Source organism: Athene noctua, chromosome 17, assembly GCF_965140245.1.
Source record: "Athene noctua chromosome 17, bAthNoc1.hap1.1, whole genome shotgun sequence".
Classification (NCBI taxonomy): domain Eukaryota; kingdom Metazoa; phylum Chordata; class Aves; order Strigiformes; family Strigidae; genus Athene; species Athene noctua.
Genome location: NC_134053.1, coordinates 9781166 through 9802222, shown reverse-complemented (window position 1 = coordinate 9802222; position 21057 = coordinate 9781166). Strand labels below are relative to the sequence as shown.

The 21057-nt window shown below is 37.9% G+C and overlaps 2 protein-coding genes across 3 annotated transcripts; one reads left to right on the top strand and one right to left on the bottom strand.

The window, feature by feature from the left end:
- Positions 1 to 439: 439 nt before the first annotated feature.
- UFD1 (ubiquitin recognition factor in ER associated degradation 1) lies at positions 440 to 7382 on the bottom strand. The gene is made up of 12 exons (XM_074921214.1): positions 7259 to 7382; positions 6604 to 6736; positions 5844 to 5876; positions 4945 to 5066; positions 4475 to 4605; positions 3995 to 4067; positions 3236 to 3304; positions 2627 to 2692; positions 2278 to 2325; positions 1833 to 1921; positions 998 to 1079; positions 440 to 580 (listed from the first exon to the last, which is right to left on the bottom strand). The coding sequence occupies exons 1-12, from the start codon at positions 7259 to 7261 to the stop codon at positions 506 to 508; spliced, it is 924 nt and encodes a 307-aa protein (XP_074777315.1). The 5' UTR covers positions 7262 to 7382; the 3' UTR covers positions 440 to 505.
- A 531-nt stretch (positions 7383 to 7913) lies between these two features.
- On the top strand, positions 7914 to 19557 carry CDC45 (cell division cycle 45). 2 transcript variants are annotated; one of them, XM_074921138.1, is made up of 18 exons: positions 7914 to 7964; positions 9232 to 9291; positions 9600 to 9692; positions 10162 to 10299; positions 10907 to 11050; positions 12101 to 12156; positions 12759 to 12807; positions 13530 to 13591; positions 13987 to 14037; positions 14822 to 14941; positions 15341 to 15472; positions 15873 to 15971; positions 16221 to 16382; positions 16580 to 16718; positions 17088 to 17171; positions 18125 to 18243; positions 18707 to 18783; positions 19493 to 19557. In XM_074921138.1, the coding sequence occupies exons 1-18, from the start codon at positions 7914 to 7916 to the stop codon at positions 19555 to 19557; spliced, it is 1701 nt and encodes a 566-aa protein (XP_074777239.1). The 2 variants fall into 2 exon arrangements, with proteins under 2 accessions (XP_074777239.1, XP_074777240.1); XM_074921139.1 differs by lacking the exon at positions 10162 to 10299.
- Positions 19558 to 21057: the final 1500 nt, after the last annotated feature.

Sequence of the window (21057 nt, the reverse complement as noted above, 5' to 3'; positions counted from 1 at the left end):
AACCCAACACCTGAAGCTAAGGTCAAACAGACTCCCTGCACAGAAGTCTTCAACACCCAAGTGTTAGCCTTCATTTGCATCACACCAAAAAGCTTGCCTGAAGTTGTGGCAAAATATATATATCGAGAGAGGGAGGAAAATAATCAAGCACAGAGCAATGCGAGACCATTATCACTCAGGATATGAGGAGACCATGTAGTCTAAGAACTAGAACTTTCAGTAAGGTAGACCTTGTTGGTTTTTACTTTTGGGTTTATCCATGATATACTTTTCCCCTTTTTACACCACATACAAAAGCTCCTTCAGAATTCCTAGAATTTTCAGCTGAAAATTTTCAACTGAAAATTAAGACAGTCTGACAGCTCCGGTTTTAAATGTGAAACCAAACCCAGTAAAAGTATTTCTGTGTTGCAAAATTATCTCTCCTCTCAGCTGCAATAACTAAGATCCAATATGCTGCAATTGCTATTTTATCTTCCTCCTAACTGACTAAAGGTACCACAAATTAGGGTTTTCTTCCCTTTTTGCGCAGAGACTGGCCTTCTCCCGAAAAGGCAATAAACCGGCTTCCAGATTCATCCTGGAAAAAGGAAAGAGGAAAAAGGTTGTTACCATTTTGGTCACTGTTGTGTGTGCCAAAAGCTGAACAATCATTAGAAAGAATATTCTATCAGAGCACCAACTGACTGTAGATATTTCACATCCTTATCTACATAATAACCACTTTCTTCCTGAAAATAAAATATGAGCATTTCAGTGACCTTTCAGCCAACTGAAACAAGTACGCACGGGCTTATTAAACTTACATCAGGCAAACCTTTTTGCATCAGCAAGCAAGGACATTGGAGGTTGCTTTCACCTAACTCAAACCACTTTTTAACTACTACCACTTTTTAACAGAAGTCACTGTGAAAAATCAAGTATGGAGAGAGGAACCACAAACTTGGACAGCAGTTCTAATTCTGTGCAAAACTGGGAAGGATCCAACTTTATTTACCTCTTCGACTTTCTTAACTAGTGGACGTGAGTTTCTAATGAATGTGATTCTGCCAATCTTGAAGTCATAGTTGGGTATTCCTCTGGAAAAGAAGAATAAAACCAATCTTATACTCACCATCCAACGGAACACAATGAAACATATTCTATGTCTGCCAGCATCGTACTATCACTGGCTGCAAATTTTCATTACTGAATAATTCTATAGTTAAACCACTGAATTATTTTCTGAAGGTAGGCACACACTGCAGGAAGTAAATAATCAGATACTGGAGCTGCTGTAGAAGCTGAGCTGTGGGCATGTTTCCACACAGCTTATGGTTTCCACAGGGCCATGGACACGCTTTTCCACAAGGGTTCAAGTTTTACTGTGACAGGAGTAAATGACAGACCACCACAGGAACCACGTCCCTGCACACTTCCACCAAATCTGAGTTTAGAAATTTCCTTCTAAGAAAAAACAAAACCAAACCACACATGGCTTGGCTTGGGTTATCCACCCAACTCAAACAAAAATTTCACTCAACAACAAATTTCACTTTAGAAAATTGGCAGGGTTCTGCACATCACTCAATCCAGCCCACCAGGCCAAACTAGACCTGCTGCCTCTCCCTGCTCATCTCTTACAGCACCAGAGTTGACTGAGAGTTTTGGCAACATTAACTTAGGATCTGCACCTTAAGTAGTCAGGGATGTCACAGTCAGTCTAGAAAATAATCTAAATGCAAACTTTTGAGGAAATCAGCTTGTTTATATTGCAGGAGCAGAAAAAAAATAATAAACTCCACTCAAAGACTGATCCTTCATTTGCTGACAGCTGAATGAAACAGACATACCTTCGAATGTCTCCTGGTTTAATTGGTGACGGACTAGGCTCAACACCTTTCTTCTTGCCATCCAATCTGTTCCCAGAGCCAGAAAATGCCTATGTATATATAATGAGTTTTATTTTAACCGTATTTTGTATTTAAAAGAAAACTGCACAGCGATACTATATTCTGTAAAATCTTACTATCATTTTGATTTAATTCTTTGATTCAGCATATTTCTTTTTAGTACTTATAATTAGGTGGTGAACACTGGGCGTAGGTATGTTTCAGTCTCCTGTTTATAGACTGCTCTTTAAAGGACAGCAAGTCAACTGCTACTGCCTGCAAACACCACACAACAATCGCAGATACTTGCCAGTTAAATGAGGAGCACCTCTAAGAACAGGTACTAGTGTTCTGCAGTTGTTTGGAACAACTAACATTCAGAAATCAGCAGAAATATAGGACTTACACGAAATCCTATGTCACTCACATATCCACTGTGGTCTGCTTCAACATCCTGTGAGGGAAAAAACCCCAGTTACTTCATTGTGTTCACGTTGTGATACATGGAACACATGAGAACAGTTCCACATATTTCTGAGGAAACAACACTTTAGAATAATCCATTTCCAATATCAACAGTTGGTAAACAACCATCTCCTATACTTAGTTTGCACAAGCAAAAGCATCTGGTAAGTAAAGTTTAGTCTTAAGGAACTGTTTCAGGAAAAAAAAAAAAATGTTGGATTTCATGGCTCCATCACAAGGAAGGCCAATTTCTAGAGAATGTATTTTTGAAGAACAGAAGCATAACTTACTGTGGCCTCTTCATGTTGAGCACTTCTTTCTGGTTCTTTGTACCCCAAAGGAGCATCAAAATCCACCTATTTACATAAGAAGCATGAAAGTAAACATGATTGCTATTTTTCTTTTAATCATAAGCTTTATATTACTATTCCTCGAAACTCCACAAACTATCACTCCATTTTGATCAAGAAATAACTGAGGTTTGCTTGTTAAACATTTTAACTCAGAACTAAAAAGACTGAGCCTCCCAGGAACGAGTCTTAGCAAGGGACTGAAACAGAGCAGTAAACCAGCACCCCACAGTATCACTGGAGTTTGAATCAAGACAAGGCTGTTAAATAAAACTTAGATTATAAACCACATTGAATCTAAACATTAAATTCTAGGCACTGCAGTCACCAGATGGTACATGAAGTACAGCTCAAGACCATAGATGTGGTTACAAAGGTATAGGAGTTACGCTCAGATCAGTCATCTTCCCTATCCCATCAGAGTTTATCTTTCCTGCAGCATCAGAGAGGTGCTCGGTGTAGTGTTTTCACTGATAACTGAACAAGACGCCCTCTCCTTTGGGAGGACGACACAGTAAAAGCTGACTTTCCATGTCAGCTTTAACTTACATTCATATCACATTCTATGATGGACACAGCCTTATCCGGTTTGGTCTCCATTACCCGAAGCTCATAGATCTGAAACAGTAATGAATATTTTAAGATTGCACATGAAAGAGCTCAAATTCTATGTAAGAAGAGCATAGCGAGACCTTTCACTTCAGATAGCTTCAAGAAAATTGTCAAGTGCTCCTCACACTGAGGACTGGATATTGCAAGGCTCTCTACAGAACATGAGAGCAAAGATTTTTAACCTAGATAGGAGACTGCTATATGCTGGAGCCAGAGAACCTACCTTTTAGCGTACCTTGATGCACTCTTACTATAACTTAATCTGCATTTTTGGAAGCAAATTATGAATTTAGCATAAAATTTTAAAAGAACTTGCACGAACATCAGCAGCACAAAAATTTATTTTCTCTTAAACAGCAGCTCAAGAGAAGACATAACTGACCCCTTCTCTCCAACAGAAAATCAATTGTAAAATATACCATCTGGAATTACTTGTCAACAATACTGCACAGCTTTGTGCTGACTGTTTTAGCACCAAACTCCAACAACTGATCTTAGTCTACAACCCCAAGTGATCAAATGTGCACATGTTGCCAAAACCACTCATCTATAAAAATCTATTCACAAGATGTACAAAGTACTTATGTGGTCACAATCTACTGAAATACAGTGTACTTTCTTACATGGGGCAGAATTTACTTCCTCAAATTAATGGTATCCAAAAAACCCTGCATGGACTGGTGTTATATACTATACCTTTTCATTGTAGTTGATGGCAATGACATCCCCAGTAGTTAGACAAGCGAAGTTTCTCAATGCATTTTCTAATCTTTGGAGTATGTTAAGATGAAACATTTGTTTTCAATGCAACTTGAAAGCTTTAGTTACCATGCCATAAAACTCTGATCCTTAGTCTCTCCAAGGTTGTTTAAAAGCCATCAGTATTGTAAACAGCCTTTTAGTAAACATTAGGGTGTACTAGTTCTTCTAAAGGACACTCAAACTCCTTGGACTTTAAGCCAAGATTCACACTTCTTCACTCCATGCTACGCTTTGTGCCAGCAGTTTGCAACACCTCTGTGCATAAGGTCTCCATCTTTCTGTTTTCAGAAGGAGCAGTTGTAGTTACCTACTACTAGAAGAGTATGAGCCACACCTGAAAAACTAGCTCTGCATTATTTTGCCAGTTTGGGAGAAAACTTTTGTTCTCTGCTCCGTAATTGATAAGAAGGATACACAGCTTTGGGATTGGTGATGTCAAGAAAATCTGGACTCTGTGGCTGGAATTTTGAGTAAGTAGCAACTTGAAGATTAACACTCTCCACTTGTACCAGGCCTCCCTCTTCCAGCAGCAAGTTCTGCATCATCTGCAAGAATGAATACGAAGATAGAAATCACTATCAACAAGACTGATGTTTCTAATTCTTTCCTTGCGTATACTTATTTTTGCTAGGGCTACCATCTTCCCTGAAATGCACCAGTTTACTATGTTTTAATTTCAGGAAGAACAGTAAAGTGCATCTTAACAAGCAGTCTGCTTTGCTTAGTTAGTTAAACTCTCGTGGAAGGAAACCTGAGCTGTGACTGAAAGCTGCTGAATAGCAAAGGCACACACTTGCAGGAAACATTCCACCTCTTTAATATTAAACTGACAACTCAATAATCCTACTCTTCAGGTTTTGAGAGTTCAGCATGAGACAACTCACCCAATGTGGAAGGTAACATATGCCCTCATCGGCCACAAATTCAAGGACTCCACAGTGTGTCATTCGGTCTGAATTTTTATTGGTCAGCTTAAACAGCATCGGGTATGTAATATTAAGTCGGCCTGGTGACAAAGGAGAAAAAAAATGTACTTGTTAAAAGCCACTAGCACATTTCTGAAGCTTTCAGTGTTCGAACGTTAGTAAGAAAATGGGCCAGACTATAGGAGAAGATTCTCCTCACACCAATATTCCAACTCCTCAAAACTACAAATCCAGGAGAGAATGCAGATACATGAATACTGTACTGCCACTACACTTAGAGCTTTAGATGCCTTTCTCAACACTTCCCCACGCTCAGAGATGAGCAAGCACTGGGTATTAGCAGAGGAATCCATTACTGTTATGTCCTTGTGCTGTTACCAGTCAGCTCCTACCTAATGAATTTCAGCATGGACAAAACTTGGGGGGGGGGGGGGGGGGGAACAGGACACGGACACCCTTAAAAGAGCCAATAAACACCATTTATACTATTGATTTAGTTATCTTTTTCCCCATTTCAAAGTTAACTGTCATTTTGTCTTTAAATTAAATTTTGCTCCAAACAACAGCATTCAGAACAAGCAGATTGATATTAAGAATTTATTAGATTGTTACCATTATACTAAGTATGCTATTAATAGTTAATAAATACCAACTGATGCCTCGTGCAGCTCAACACTTCAGAGATAAAGACAGACAAGCCCCATTAATTCTGACAGTCAAAATACCTCCAGAGTACATTTTTTGAACTAATTAGTCTCACATTCTCTATTTAAGTAAGATTTTAACAGATAACTGAAATGCCGTGGTATTTGCTCATATTTCTAATGTTGTTATCCCAGAATAAAATTTTCACTTACTGAGTTGATCCAAAGCCGATGGTGGCATAATTACTGCAAAAATTAATAAGAATGTAAGATTAGGGAAAGTATGACTTACAAAGTGAACATAACATACAACTTTATAATTCCTTTCTCTATAATCTCTTCTAAAAAAAAGGAGATTCTAAAATCTCCTGTAAATTCATTTTTGAGCCAGAGATTTCAGTAAAATCAGCATGACAGGTATACCTGCCAGCACAAAAATTTCAAAATGTCATTAGAAAAAAAAAGGAAATACAAAGTTCTACAATACCTAGTGCTATAGAAAATGTTTCCTAAAGGTCATTTTAATTTTTTTGACTTATAGGTACTCTTAAATCGATGTCTACTCAAAACAATATTGCATTAGTCTGACAGCTTGAAAATTAAGTTGATCTATTCTCTTTGTGCAAGCTAAGTAAGGTACATCAAGGAGGGGAAAAAAGTCATCATAAAACCGCACGGCCCATAATGGGCGTAAGATTTTAACAAGAAACTTTAAAAAAGAATGTCTTCCTCTACTGCTCACAAACCAGGACTCACTCGGCAAGTTTTTTAATGACATTCTAATGCGGTAAAACCCTCCTCCTTCCTTCTTAAAGCCCCACCCAGGGTGCTCTTCCAGCTCTAGCCACAAAGCCGACAGCATGTCTCCACGTTCAACAACTTTTCTGCAGTCTTGGCCAAAAGCTGTATTACTTTGTATTATTCACAAACACTCTTCCAACAGGTTATTAGTCAAAATAAAACATGCACATACTCTTCCCGCCTTTCTCCACATCTGACCTGTCATTAGGTCCAGCAAGCATGGATACTGAGAAGCAGCGGTATTGCGTTGAGAAGCGGTTCTGGAAAACCCGAGGGATGGGGTGATCAAACATATTAAAAGAGAACTAGGGAAAAAAACAAAACAAAACAAAAAACAACACAAAGATAAGAGTGCGTTAATAGTTATCTACAACATAGTGAAGTGTTACAGCACTCACTGAAGTCTCCTGAAGTTTAGCTACAACTACGCTTACGAGCCGTACGGTTGATTTCCCTGTCAACTGAGGCGCTCCTCTTTTATCATACATCTTACGCGCGGGCTTGCGGAAAAGATTTGTGCGTCAGGCGCTGCGTGGGGAGGCAGAAAATGGAAGCAGCGCACTTCCAGCCTAGCCTTGAAGTAAGGCTCGCCTGGCCAACCGAGCCCCCAGCACGGGCGCGCGACTGCCGGAGGAGACGCCGACACCCGCCGGCCGCTGATGGCGCCCGCCCTCAGCCCGACACTCCACACCAGCGTCACTGCTCGCTGGCTTCGAAAATGGTCTTCGCCAGCGGGCACCGGCGCGGGAACCACCGCAGCCGACGAAGGAACGCGGCGCCCGCCCGCCGTGACTCGGCACTTCCCCCGGCCGCCCCCCGGGCCTCACCATGGCGGCGGTGCTGAGGCGCAGGCGGCAGCGCTCGCAGTCCCCACAGGAATCGCCGCGGCGGGCCGGGCCGGGCCGCTCTCTCGCCTGACGGGGCTCCGGCCGCCACCGCGGGCCCCACCCCACTGCCCGCCCCCGCCGCGCTGCCCCTCCCAGCGTGCCGCGCGGCGCCCGCCTCCCGGGCGGCCATTTCATGTGAGGGCGGAAGGCGGGACCTCGCGTCGGCCGGTGCGGCCACTGTGGAAGGATTGTCTGGCCGCCGGGCTCCTCTTCGGCCACAGAGGGCTGGTGCGGCGCGTCCCGCCTTTCCTCAGACTCACTTAAATGGCAAAGCGAACAACTTGACCGCGACAAAGATGGCAGACTTGGCAACAAAAGCCAGCACGGTGCTTCCGTCAGGGATGCTCTCGTGATTGGCCAGCCGCACATGTCGCCCCTCCCTTTTCCCCAATCCCATTGGCGAAGACCCGGAATGGGTTGGGTAGTTCGCCCAATCCGCTTTGCGAAGGACGGGCGGCCGCTTTTCCATTCGCCAGCGCGCCGTGACGAGCAGACCAATGGGAAGCGGCGCTGCTTTGGCGCCCAGTTTGAGTGGGGGCGGCCCGTGGTTGCCGCCGTTTCCCCGCTGTTTCTCCGCCGCTCTACCGCTGCCGCCATGTTCATCTCCGACTGCCGCCGGGAGTTTTACGACGTGATAGTCGGCCAGGTGCGGGCGGCGAGCCGCGACTGGGGAAGGAGTGGTGTGACGCCGGGCGTCCCGGTGGCGGGCTGACCTGTCTCCCTTCAGGCGGCTCTTACGCGGGGCTGCGGCGGTTCCCGCCACCTCACGGAGCGGGGACGGTGCGGGCGCGTCCCCGGCTCTGTCGGCGGTAGCCGAGGCGCTCCGGTACTCTTGGGGCCGCGGGGGATGTAGGGGAAGGTGATGCCTGCGTTCACGGGTCTGCCTGGGTGGGGGCCGGCGGCACGGAGCGCCGTCTGGCGGGTCTAACCCCCGGGCCGCGCTGAGGGCCGCGGGGCCGCCAGTCAGCCCGGCTTGTAAAAATATCCCCCCCGAGCGTGTCTGCGGCGTTGGAAACGCGATCCAAAGCTGCTGCCAGTGAGATGGTTCTCGCCAGAGGTTTTACTTACAGTTCACTTCTTTTCTCGCGAGTGTTTTCGGTATTCTTGTGAATCTTTTGTTTAACCAAGACATCTTTGGATCTTTTTTCCCCTCTCTATCTCTTTAACCGTTTTGATATTGTTTGCTCAGGCAACTAAATCTTGTATTCTGTCATCTTTGAGGTTTCTCTTGCAGTTTCGTAGCAGAACTGGCTGGCTACTTTCATTTTTAACCCACAGTTTGCTTAACTTGTTCAGAGTGGATGTGTACACTGAAGTGGTAAAACTTTTGTTGGACAGTCTTTTAGTATTTCTACCTGTGGAAGTACGTTATGGGTTGTGCACATGAAAGTGTTTGTCTCAACTTTAACTGTGAGCAAAATCTAAAAAAAAACCCACCCACCCAAAACACAAAAATTGCCAGATAAATTATTTTGCCAAAATCAAGGTTATTTCAAGAGTGCCTTGCTCCTATTTCTGTCCCAGATTTTCTTTGGTCAAAGCTGTTCAGATCCCATGCTGGAAATTTAGGTTTTTCTAGACATGATAACAATAGTTGTAGGGCTAACTTGCTTTGAACCTCCAAAACTATGTGCGGCTCATAGGAGTGAGTAACTATGTTTCCTCAAAGCAGATTACGTATTTTAGGTATGTGGAGTTGTTTATTGTTCATATTTACAGGCATCCTGATAGGTTAATTTTGGTTGCAGTGTCCATTCAGAAGCAATCCTGTTCTTTGGTTTTCTGCTTATGAAGATCTCTATCTAAATTTCTTGCTTTCTGGTCTCACAGTGACCTGGGTGTTTCATGTACCAGCACGTTAGACTTGATACCTATGTTAATATATTAATACTGTTATTCTGTTATTTTTGCAGCGTGTTCTTCTTCTTGTTGCTTCAGATGTTGATGCATTATGTGCTTGTAAAATACTCCAAGTAAGTCTTTGTTCATTATCACTGTAGGCTAACAGTAAAAGAAAAAATGCCCTGAGTTCCTTTTAATAGGTTTGACCTGGGAAAAGGGTGAAGGTTTATCTGCTCCTGTAAATTATTTTTTTTCCAGGAGTTATGACACTGAAAACCAGTAAGTCATGCTCCCAAAGTTCGTGTAGATGTGTCATTTAGGGTGTATTCCATCATTCAAGATAAAGATTTGTATGAAGTAGAATTACAGCATGGTATATAGCGTTGTAGATGATGTTGTTTTCCCTCACCTTTGCTAACAGCCGTTTCCTTCATTTCAGGCTTTGTTTCAATGTGATCATGTGCAATATACACTTGTCCCAGTATCTGGATGGCAAGAACTTGAAACTGCCTTTCTAGAGCATAAAGATCAGGTGAAAAAATACTGGAAACTTTTAAAGTTGCAGTTCATTTTACATAGGCATGCACTTCTTCCATTTCCCCAACTTAAAATGTCAGCTCTTAAACTAGTTATTATTATTTATGTTAATATTGTTTAATTATGTTAAAATTTAATCACCAAATAGTGGTTAAATTTTAACATACCAGTAACAAACTTGTTAAGTATTTTACATCAGCTCAAACTAATGGCTATAATTTTGATAGAGTTAAATTAAGCTTGCATGCATTTTGAGATATAAAAGGCGGTGGTGTTGGATGTCTGTCCAGCATCCCTGAATTTGGTGTTTTGTCTCTCAAATTTTCTTCCTCCTCAGAGACATCAAATACCAGAAAGTAAACAAAGGTTTTGTAATAATGAGCTTCGTAAAAGTGTTTTTCAACCTTTTGTGTTTCCTGCTAATTTAAGTAAAAATGGTTCTTATTTTTTTCTTTTGCTTGCAGTTCAAATATTTTGTTCTTATTAATTGTGGTGCCAATGTTGACCTTCTGGAGATCTTGCAGCCTGAAGAAGACACTTTTTTTTTTGTATGTGACAGCCACAGACCTATCAACGTAGTGAACGTTTACAATGACACACAGGTAAATGCTTTTCTTTCATAATAAAAATCTTTGCAGTGTGGTGGTGAGTGGTGCAATTCTTTTCTGTGTTTTGCAAAACTGCTGCTTACAGTGTTACTAGGTCAGGCAGCAGTATTAGTGGATATTTGCAGTAGTAATGTACACAATCGGAAAAAAAAAATCTCTTTTCAGTAATAAAATACATACTGTTAGCAGTGTGACAGTTGTCAGTAGTAAGCACCTGTTCATCCTATTGCTATAAATCAAACTGCTAATATATCATATTATAAATATCCTCCAGAATGTGACATCTCTCGGTTTCTAGCAACACCTAGAATTTGAGTATTAAGCACAAATTATTTGACAACATGACTCTAACAAGCATAACAAAAAAATACTTTCAGTAATACCGTAACAAAGGAATGTGTTTTTTACTCTTATGTTGTATACGTAAGTATGGTCTTTGTATCAAAAATCAATATTTTTCTTATGCCAGGAATCGATCACAGCCAAAATGAATTTTTAGTTTCTCTTATTAAGTATCTGAAGTGTTCTCTTTTGTGATTTCAGACATGCTTTAAGCACTAAATAAGATACTTTATTTAAAATACATTTTTTTTCCTGCTAGGTTAAGCTTTTAGTTAAACAAGATGATGATCTTGATGTTCCTGCTTATGATGATATCTTCAGAGATGAAGAGGATGAAGAAGAGGACTCAGAGAATGAAAGTGATGGGTCAGAACCTTCAGAGAAACGTAGACGTTTTGAAGAGGTGTGTTTCTGCTACTTTATTGTAAAAAGAAGGAAAATAAAATAGTTACTAATCATCATAGTAATGACATTTGCGTTTAAAAATTATGTTGTTAGATCACAAATTCAAATGTCTATGACCAGCAGAGTTTCACATACAAAATGTTTATTTATCTGAACTCTACCGGAATTTTTCTCCTTATAAAAAAAAAAGAAGTTTTGAACTTGATTATGCATAATGCCTCTTTGTGTAACCAGTGAACTGAAGAGATCTATCTCTGATTATGCTTTTCAGTCTAGCAGTACAACTTGTTTAGATATAACTTTTTTTTTATTAATTGAGACGACAGAAGCTTACAAATAATTTATTTTACTGCTACGAGGACATACAAAAAGTGTTGCTAACAAAAATGTATTATGATAGACACAAAAAATTATATTTGCCATGTTATTTGTAGCATATTATCTATTTACACCATACGGGGAAGCAAAGGCACACAACTAGGAATAGTAAGAGACAATGTAAAGACATGCTCTGATTTAATATATATTTCATGTTATTTTTCTATTAACATTGTACATTTTTTCCTACTAAGTTATGAAGGGCACTAAAAGCAGATATCAGAAATTCAAAGGAAAATCTGCACACAGTATACACAGAAGCTATTTCCAAATCTGTTAAATATTTCACAAACATCTTATTGATTTTGGGTTTTCAAGCTGATGATGCTGTTTATGGAGCTTAAATATACAGTGAGTGCCTCTCTGAGCTTCAGTAATTATCTCTCTTTCATCAGTGTCATTTTTATGTTATAAAATGGTGGGATGCAATGTTGCTAGTGTTGAAAATACTATCTACTGGGCCTCTGATTTGTGAAGGTGAGCTAAATAAATGTTAGCACAGAAGGATGCCATGACTTTATAAAAGTGTCCCTTGGAAAATATTTTATAATACTTTTCTTATTAGATGCTGTTAAAAGATTAGATTCTTTTTAATGAGGACTTATTCATTAGAGTACCTGGATAGGTGCTAATCTACTGAGGTATTTTTAACATGCAAATTAATTTACAGGATGTAATAGAGAGAACAATGAAAAGGCGACAGAGACGAGAATGGGAGGCACGCAGGTGTGGTTTTTTTATGTTGCTCGTATTTCTTTCTTTCTCTTATTCTTTGATTAAAATCTTGTTGAGAATACAAAAACATCCTATGCTGCTTGATTTGCAAGATGCTTTAGTTCTAACTTTATTCAGAAAGTGGAGAGATATTTATTATATAAAAATAAAGCTTTAATAGAGGATAGTTGTAAATAGTAATTTATAAATCTGAGTATCAATAGGTGCATCGCTTTACTTTTAAGTAGCTGTAATAGTCTTATCTTGTCTATCTTAGGTGAAATTTGTGCTTCTCTTTTCTTCCTTTACAGTCCTGCTGTTGTCCATAGGAATGAGCAGGAACAGATCAGATATGAAAATTGGATTTGAGGAATAATGACAACAATTTTTTCCTTTTTACTTTATGAGTACAATTAAGTGTGGTTTCCATGTTGCTACTAAAATCTATTTGCATTGCTGGAAAGCAATTTCTAGCCTAAGTTTAATATTTTTTTTTCACTGCTAAAATGAGATTTAAATATTATTTCACAATTCCTGCTTTATATTTTTATTTGGATCCAATGACCAGTTCACCAATTAGTCAAACGTGGGTTTGGTTTTTTTTCCCTTTATAGACGAGAAATTCTTTTTGATTATGAGCAATATGAATACCATGGAACCTCAGTAAGTATAAATTGTTTGCCATAAAAACACAAGGTGCCAATGTAAAGGTAATTTTATAATTATCTAATAATAGTATACATTATTGTTATATACAAGATATATCGTATATGTACAAGTAATTAGACTTAGCAGTTTAATGTTTTTACCACTGATGAATTAAATACATCACAGAAACAATACTGGTAGACTGGCAGACAACAGCCAGCTGAGGCACAGTGGCTAATGTAATGTTAACAGTGAGGAAAATGATAAAATAGAACTATTAACGTTTTTATTGTTTGATATCTTTAATGCTGCTATATAAAAAATATGGTAGTGTAAATTTTTTAGGTCTTGCAAAAGTATCTCTGCACATATACCCTTGTAAAAAGACTTTAGCACATAGGGAGCTTTTGCCTTTCAAAGTTTTCAGCATCAGGGTATTTAAAATGTAACGCTTAGGACATCAAACTTCCTTCTGTCATTTGTCCTCTTGTCTGATTATTTTTTATTAAGTGCTGCTTTATATATAATGCAGGTTTGCAGAGCTGTATAAAATATTTTTCTTTCTACTTAGTGTCTTAGAAAGTAAGACACTAACAGATTGTCTCTCAAGTGTGATTTCTAGAGCTTTAGTAACATGCTAGTACTTGGCAAATTTAACTGTTCTGTTTGTTTAATGAAGCGAGAGGTTTGTGTTCATTTGTCCCTTTTTTTTTTTTTTTTGCTTTTCCCTCATATAGTCTGCAATGGTGATGTTTGATCTGGCATGGATAATGTCTAAAGACTTGAATGACATGTTGTGGTATGTTTCCATTATCATTTTTCACAGAAGGTAGAAGCTTAAACTCATAATAAATAGAGGCAAGTTTTCCCAAAATGATTTGGTTTTTAGTGTGAGCTTCCAGTTTATTTCATGAGTGGATGTATGTCTTGAATTGGAGGACACATCTTTATAAATTAATTACAAGCAACCAGTAGATTTTGCATGGAAAAAGGGAGGATGCTACTGTATGTGTATGTCTGCTAAAGAGGGAATAATAGTATATAGCTTTCATGGTAACTTCTATGTACAGTTGGTAAACAGTGTTTCTGACTTGTTCTGTTACATACTTGGAGGGTTAAATATAATATGCTGTACTGGAATGTTTTTTGTTTTAACTTATTTTTTCCTTTTCCTTTTTTTCTTCCCAATGTTAGGTGGGCTATTGTTGGCCTAACAGATCAATGGGTCCAAGATAAAATCACTCAGTAAGGAAGATTTTTCAATTTATCTATTTTTATTTATATTTTAAAATTTTTTAGTCATAATTAATAGAGATCAGGAAACTTATGGGAATTTATATAACACGAGGTAATTAATAGACAGTGACATTAAATATCTTAAGGACTGAATGTGATCTAATGCCTTCCAAAAATAGGACTATACGTCAGAAAAAACTATTTTCCCTCTCTACTATTTAGAATTTTTAAACTGATTTATTTTTCACAAAATTATAAAAACAATCACTTCTGATTGGGGAAGAAATGGTGTTTAATAGTAGTTTACATAAATATTAACTTAATACTGTTTTATTAAAGGAAAAAAATTGTAGATACAAATTTTGTATCTGTATTCTCCAGCTTGTTTTCCAGTTTTAGTTAACATGTTTCAGATTTTAGCTTTTTTTTTCTTGTTTCCTACTAGATACCACCAGAATTCTAGATGCACATGTGTAAACTTTAATTCTGGTGTTCTATTGTTACTAATACCCTGATGTTTTTAAGGAGATAAATGTACTAAGTAATTAAGTTCATTGGTCAGTCTATCTGTTTCTCTGTAGTAGTTTTATTTTAGCTTTAATTGTCTGGGTGTATGGCTGAATATTGAAAGAATATTGCTTAACAAGTTAGATTTCTTTTAAACATGTATCTACAGCTTTCATGCTGCTGACTGGGCAACGTGTAAACTTTTAGGAAACATTTTTGTGTTCTCATAATCAAGAACAAAAATACACAGGAAGAAAGTGAAATGACAAATTTGTTTTTGTTTAAGAATGAAGTATGTGACGGATATTGGAATCCTACAGCGTCATGTGTCTCGCCACAACCACCGCAATGAGGATGAAGAAAATTCACTGTCAATTGACTGCATGAGAATAGCATTTGAATATGAGTATCCTTGCATAAGATCTGGGGAAAATTAACTCTACCCACCTGGTGAACCTCAGATGAGTTTTTACCTAGGGAAAAAAAAACCCCAAACCAGCACCATCTCTGCTGCTGAGAATAGAGTTAAAAGAAATGGAAATCTGAGTGTTTTGTTGAACATAAACCCCTCTTTCAATAGCTCATTTAGCTTCAGGTCAGTTTAACCTTTCAGAATTAGTTACAAGTCAATGTTGCTCTTCTTGTGTTACTTGCACCTGCAGCTTTGAACTGTATCTTAGGTAGCCCGGAGATAAAATATATAAAGGGCAGCTGAAGACTTAACTACTAGTTGTGGAGTTTTGTTGCTATTTGTAACTTCAAATGATATATGTTTTTATAATTATTTGCCATAATTCCTGTTCAGTCTGCGCCTGGCACTTTATCAGCACTGGTCTCTATATGAAAGTCTCTGTAACACTTCATATACCTCTGCTAGCCTTAAGCTTTGGTCGGTTCAAGGGCAGAAGAGGCTCCAGGAGTTTCTGGCTGACATGGGGTGAGTTATAAAAATCTGGATCTTGATTTAAAGGATCATTTTTTCAGTGAATTATGGGAAAATATTGAAAATATAGCTTGCGAGTACCCAACTTGTAACATTTTCAAATATGACGGGGGGGCTCAGAGTAGGTTGCAGTGTCCCTTTGGGTTAAGTTATGCAACTTGTGTCGTGGTGATTGAGGAATACTTCAGCTGTGTGCCTTTATGGAATAGTAGATTAGTAAGCAACCTGTGCTTTCTCACATCCGCTCTTCAATGACTAAAGCGAAAAGAACGCAAACAAGCTTAGTCAGACTTAACTTCCTAAATTATCTAATACTAAGAAAGCCTTATGAAAGGAAGGCAAAATATTTGTTTCTTCTAACATACCTATCTGTATTTTTTCCTTCTATTTTTAGTTTGCCTTTGAGGCAAGTGAAACAGAAGTTTAATTCCATGGACATGTCTTTGAAAGAAAATCTTCGGGAAATGATTGAAGAATCTGCAAACAAGTTTGGGTAAGTTGTTTTAGATACAAATACTTTATCTGAAAATACTTTTCAATTAAGTTCAAATATTTTTGTATGAAGAGGATGTAACATCCTGTTTTAAAAAATATGTTTTCTAGATTGACAAAGTAATACTAGGCTTGTTGCAAATGTTAGGATATGATTTGTCTTCATGTTCTTAACATTAACATACTGAGGAGATGGCTGGTCAGTGTTGATAATGTTAATAATCTTTACTGGTTTTATTTCATTTTGCAGAATGAAAGATTTAAGAGTTCAGACCTTCAGCATTCACTTTGGCTTTAAGAACAAGTTCTCAGCAAGTGATATAGTTTATGCAACAGTTTCTCTCATGGAGAATATAGAGAAAGAGGGGCCTGAAACAACTAATTTCATTAAAGCTTTGGACAGTCTCTCCAGGTACTGAAAATATGTCTCTTTATTCTTTCATGATTTTATTTAGGGAACGTGGGTTATGTATCTAAAAGATGCATTGATGCTTCATAAGCCATTGAAGAAAAATCAAAATATCCCTGTGAATAGTGTTCAGATCTCACTTTTGTGTGAAAAGCTTTATTTTTATATGGAAGTGTCTCTTTTTATTCTTTCTGTTACAGGAGTAATCTGGACAAACTGCACCAAGGACTGGACCTAGCCAAAAAGCAGTTACGTGCCATTCAGCAGACAGTAGCCAGCTGTATTTGCACCAACCTTGTAATTTCCCAGGGACCTTTTCTCTACTGCTCTCTCATGGAGGTCAGAATTCTAGTTTTTGGCTGTATCACTTCACTGTCATATTTGGCTACATTATACTCGAATGACACTGCTTGCTTAACTGCTTGACTCAACAAAAATGGCTCTGTTAGAAAGAACCTATTTACCTATACTGTGCTGTCCTCTTACGGGTCAGTATTGACATCTACTCTGAACTTCCCAAAGGAAGAATTGGCCCTCTCAAAGGGAGGACTTCATTTCAAAGTCAAGTGGGTGAGCTCAAACCCCTGTATTGCAATGGTTCTTGTTAGTGTTCTTCGAGCCACACAAAACTTTTGGACTTGTCAATAAAAATTAAATAAGTGAAAGAATCATCTTGGTTTGTAATTGAAATAATCCTTCATTTTCTAGGGCACACCAGACGTGAAACTGTTTTCCAAACCAGTGTCTTTATGCCTGCTTAGTAAATACTTGCTCAAATCATTTGTTTGCTCTGTAAGTAAATCAAAAGCTTTTGACTAACTAACTTGTGGCCTGTGTAGTATTGTTCTGTTGGATACTTACAGCTGATACTTACATTATATGAAAATCTTAATACTGTTTTTCTGCCAATTGGTTGGGTAATTTTAGCATGTGCGTAAATGCTGCTCTAGGAAAGATATCTGTCTGGCAGACTTCGTAGCATTAGAAAGATATTTCATTACTAAGATACTTACAGTCTGAAATCTTTGTATAATTTTGTACATTTTGAGGGAGCATATCACTAAATATGTACTTTGAAATGTTAACCTGACACCAAAAACCTCAATACTGAAGCACTGGTAAACGGGTAATTGTTATCTAAAGATTTCTGTGTTTGTTTAAATTAACTGGTCTGCCACTAGGAGCAGGACAGCATTTTTAAAACTCAATGCAAACATTTACCTTAAGAACAGAACAGGTTAAATAAACTTCTGTTTCATTTACTTAAGTGTCTAAAAATGTTAAGATCTTCATAATTACTTTTTGATTTAATTAAATTACAAAATTTGTTTTAATTACAGCTTGCTGCTGTAAAATGATATGATGAGAAAATTATTTCTAGTGAAGACTGCGTTTATCAATGTTTATCTGTTGTATTTCAGTGTAAAATGGTTATTGCAAAAAATGAATCCCAGTCCAAGTTTTTAGATACCTGTACCTGCAGCTCTTTTTAAGAGCTTCTTTCTTTAGTGTAAATCATATCTTGTCTGTGTTAAAATGGAATGCAAGATTGGAGAATTGAAATTTCTATTGGTCCTTAAAGTGACTTTTACTGTAAGGAAGAAGGGGATTAAGAACTTCAACTTCTGTTGAACTGCATTATAGCTGTATCCTTAGATTAATATTTGTAATGCTATCTCACATGGAGAGCTGAAGCTAAATTGTTTCCTGAGTTTTGTCTAACAAAGAGGCATTCTGACTTCCAGACAAAAAACAAGCGTTGTAAATTGTTGCCACTGGTAATGGCTGCACCAATGGATGTTGAACGGGGAACTGTGATCGTGGTGGGGATTCCTCCGGAGACAGAAAGCTCTGACAAAAAGAAGTAAGCATATTGTTTAAAAGTTCTTACTAAAGGTTATCTATAGACTTTTCCTGTCTCTGAAGCAAATATATCTTTCCTGTACCCATTTAACACTGAATATGTTGACTTGAATTGTATCCTTCTTTAAAACATGCTTTTTGCGTATGGTATGCATGAGATACTTCAGGAGAGGATACAGATGTTCCACAGCTTCCTTGCAGGTTTTTTCTCCCTCCTCCCTCTTAACTATTTCTTTATCTTAAAAGAGGGAAATAGTTCACTGTATGACCTCTGACTTCATTTCTTAAAGACTGCAACATTAAGATTGTTGCACTTGAATAAGGGAGGTGTATGTTGAATACACAGCACATGAAAAACATTTAGAAGACATTTTCAGCTCTCAGCAAGAAATAGTTCCATACCTCTATCTCAGTAAACATATCCCTTCCTGTAACGTTCATTTGTGTTTCTGTTCATCTTCCAGCTTTTTTGGAAGAGCGTTTGAGAAAGCTGCAGACAGTACCAATTCTAGGACTTTACACAACCATTTTGACATGTCAAGTGAGTAATGCTGCTTTACCCCTTCATTCACCAGACAGTCCTTTAGGGGTCAGTGTTTACGCAGCGTCCATAAAGCAGGACTGTGGACTATATACTCATTTGTGTATATCTTAGATGGAAATGTCAAGGGTGTCTATGTGAATCTAGATTCAGAAATAGTGTATAAAAACAAGCTACATTATTTATTGTTATTTTTTTCTAAGTGCTGTCTTGTTGTGCAAAAATTATAAACTACTAAGCAAAGGCTTGCATTTCTTTTAAAAACAACCTGCATTTTGCATGGATTAATGATTTTCATATGTGCCCTTCAGTTTAAAAATCTATGAGGTTATCTGTGAGGGGTTTTATATTTAGTAGACAAACAAAGTATGATATTGATGTTATGAGATGCATTCGTTATTGTCTGTGCTTACAAAAGACGCAGTTTTTAACAACGCATATCTAAGTATGCATGTTGAACATACAAAGAAACATTCGTAGGTTTAAAGATTGGCTGCCATATCATGCACCTAGAAATTGGAATTTGCTGAAATCTGAGTAAAATAAACAATGTACTTTGCATTTTGTCCAAATAAATAGTTTCTCTTTTTCCTTCTTAAAGTTGATTAAGTATATAAATAAGTATACTCAGAATTATTATTCTTCAAGTGTGACATCTGGTATATCTTTCAGTTATTTACATCTTGTAATAAAATATTTCCTATTTTAGTAATTGAATTGAAAACAGAAGACCGGAGCAAATTTCTGGATGCACTCATTTCCCTCTTGTCCTAATGGTAAGACAGTGTAAGGACGTTTAATTAAAAAAGCAATTACAGATCAAGTTAGTAACCTGTTAGTATCTGTAGAATGGTCTAAGAAAATATGGCAACTTCTAGTGAAAATATATATTGAAGATACGAGTTTCTTACAAAGACTTTTTGGGAGGAGGCAGACAATGTATAAGCAAAATTATTGTTTTTCTCCTCAAGAGATTTATTTATGTTTCATCATCCATAAGTTTCTCTTCCATTGCTCTTAACTTTTTGTGGCTTTTTAAATTCAGCTGGAAAAGAAGCAGCTGTTCGTTGTGAGAGAAATGGAGATATTAGCTAATTGTGGTTGATATTGACTTTCTTTTAATTATGATGGCTTGTTTGAGCTTAAGATGGATTTTTGGCTATAGCAGTGCCATTCTTAGCTTTGATGTTAGTATAGAATTCACAGTTTTCATTCACAGTGTTAAGGTTATAGCCTATGTTAGTGTGAGGGGGTTTTATTTGGAATAAAGATGGGGATATAAGATTATTTGTAGTTGTGGCTGTTAGCTTCATGCTAGTTCAAGGCCTGTTTTAAAGCTCTTTAGGACAAGATAGATTTTACTGTAGATCTGATGAGTGTCATATTGTTGCAATTGTCTTCAGATATTCACTGCTTTTCAGTGATAAACTATTTTTATTTGTTTGTGTATGTGTTTATTCTCCAGCAATGAGTGGGCATAGCTTGCTCTTTCCTAGAGAAGCAGCCAAACTCTAAATTGTTTTGTTAAGTCTGTTCAAACAACCTGTAAGACTGTTTGGAAGTATATAAAGTACCTCATGGCTTTTTCATGCCTAGGGAAAGATTTGGTCTTTAGTATTAACATGTGACATAATCTCACAAGATTATGGTACATGTACAAAAGCAAAAGAGTAAGATGAAGGCTTTGATAAAAGTCTGTGAACATTGGTAGTCCTAGCCAAATGACAGTATGGATTATCTTTTTTTTCAGTGAGTATCAAAACTACAATTTCTTTCTTCTGTTCTCTCAGAAGTTTGAAAGAGTGGATCAATAGCTGCAATTGTTGCTTGTTAGACAGCATAATCATGCATGGCTTCCAAGCTTTCTATATCTGTTTCTGTACACTGACTGCTGATTGTTTCAGTTTGTCTTCTGCCCTTGTTACACAGCAGTGCTTTTTGGCTCCTTGTGCTGGAAGCTGAGGATCCGATGCTCTGAAATTATTTTGGATGTTCCAAACTTCATGGTGCTGCAATTGTGATGTATCATCTTGCTTTATCTTAAATGTACCAATACAGGCCTGGACTGCTGTTTTTATGCCTCTTGGGAGGTCAAAAGGATTTTAACCTTAGCACACAGATATTGAACACTGCTTCTTTGTAAACAACTCATCCTCGTAATGGCAAAAGGTGTCAACTAGGAGTATTTGCAAATTCAACTTCTATTTGTTAAACCTGCTTTTATTAGTAGACATGCTCCTGTGATGTTTAATATGTTTAGTTGGCTAATAACAA

Bases quoted from the DNA above. Each gene is read 5' to 3' on its own strand.
- UFD1 (XM_074921214.1), bottom strand. The intron at 5,067-5,843 runs GTAAGTGAAAAT...CTTTGTCACCAG, and splicing joins ATCGGCTTTGGATCAACTCA to GCCGACTTAATATTACATAC. The intron at 3,305-3,994 runs GTATAGTATATA...TTACTGTTTCAG, and splicing joins CCATCAACTACAATGAAAAG to ATCTATGAGCTTCGGGTAAT.
- CDC45 (XM_074921138.1), top strand. From the start codon at position 7,914: ATGTTCATCTCCGACTGCCGCCGGGAGTTTTACGACGTGATAGTCGGC. The intron at 15,473-15,872 runs GTGAGTTATAAA...TTCTATTTTTAG, and splicing joins GAGTTTCTGGCTGACATGGG to TTTGCCTTTGAGGCAAGTGA. The intron at 18,784-19,492 runs GTGAGTAATGCT...TTCCTATTTTAG, and splicing joins CAACCATTTTGACATGTCAA to TAATTGAATTGAAAACAGAA.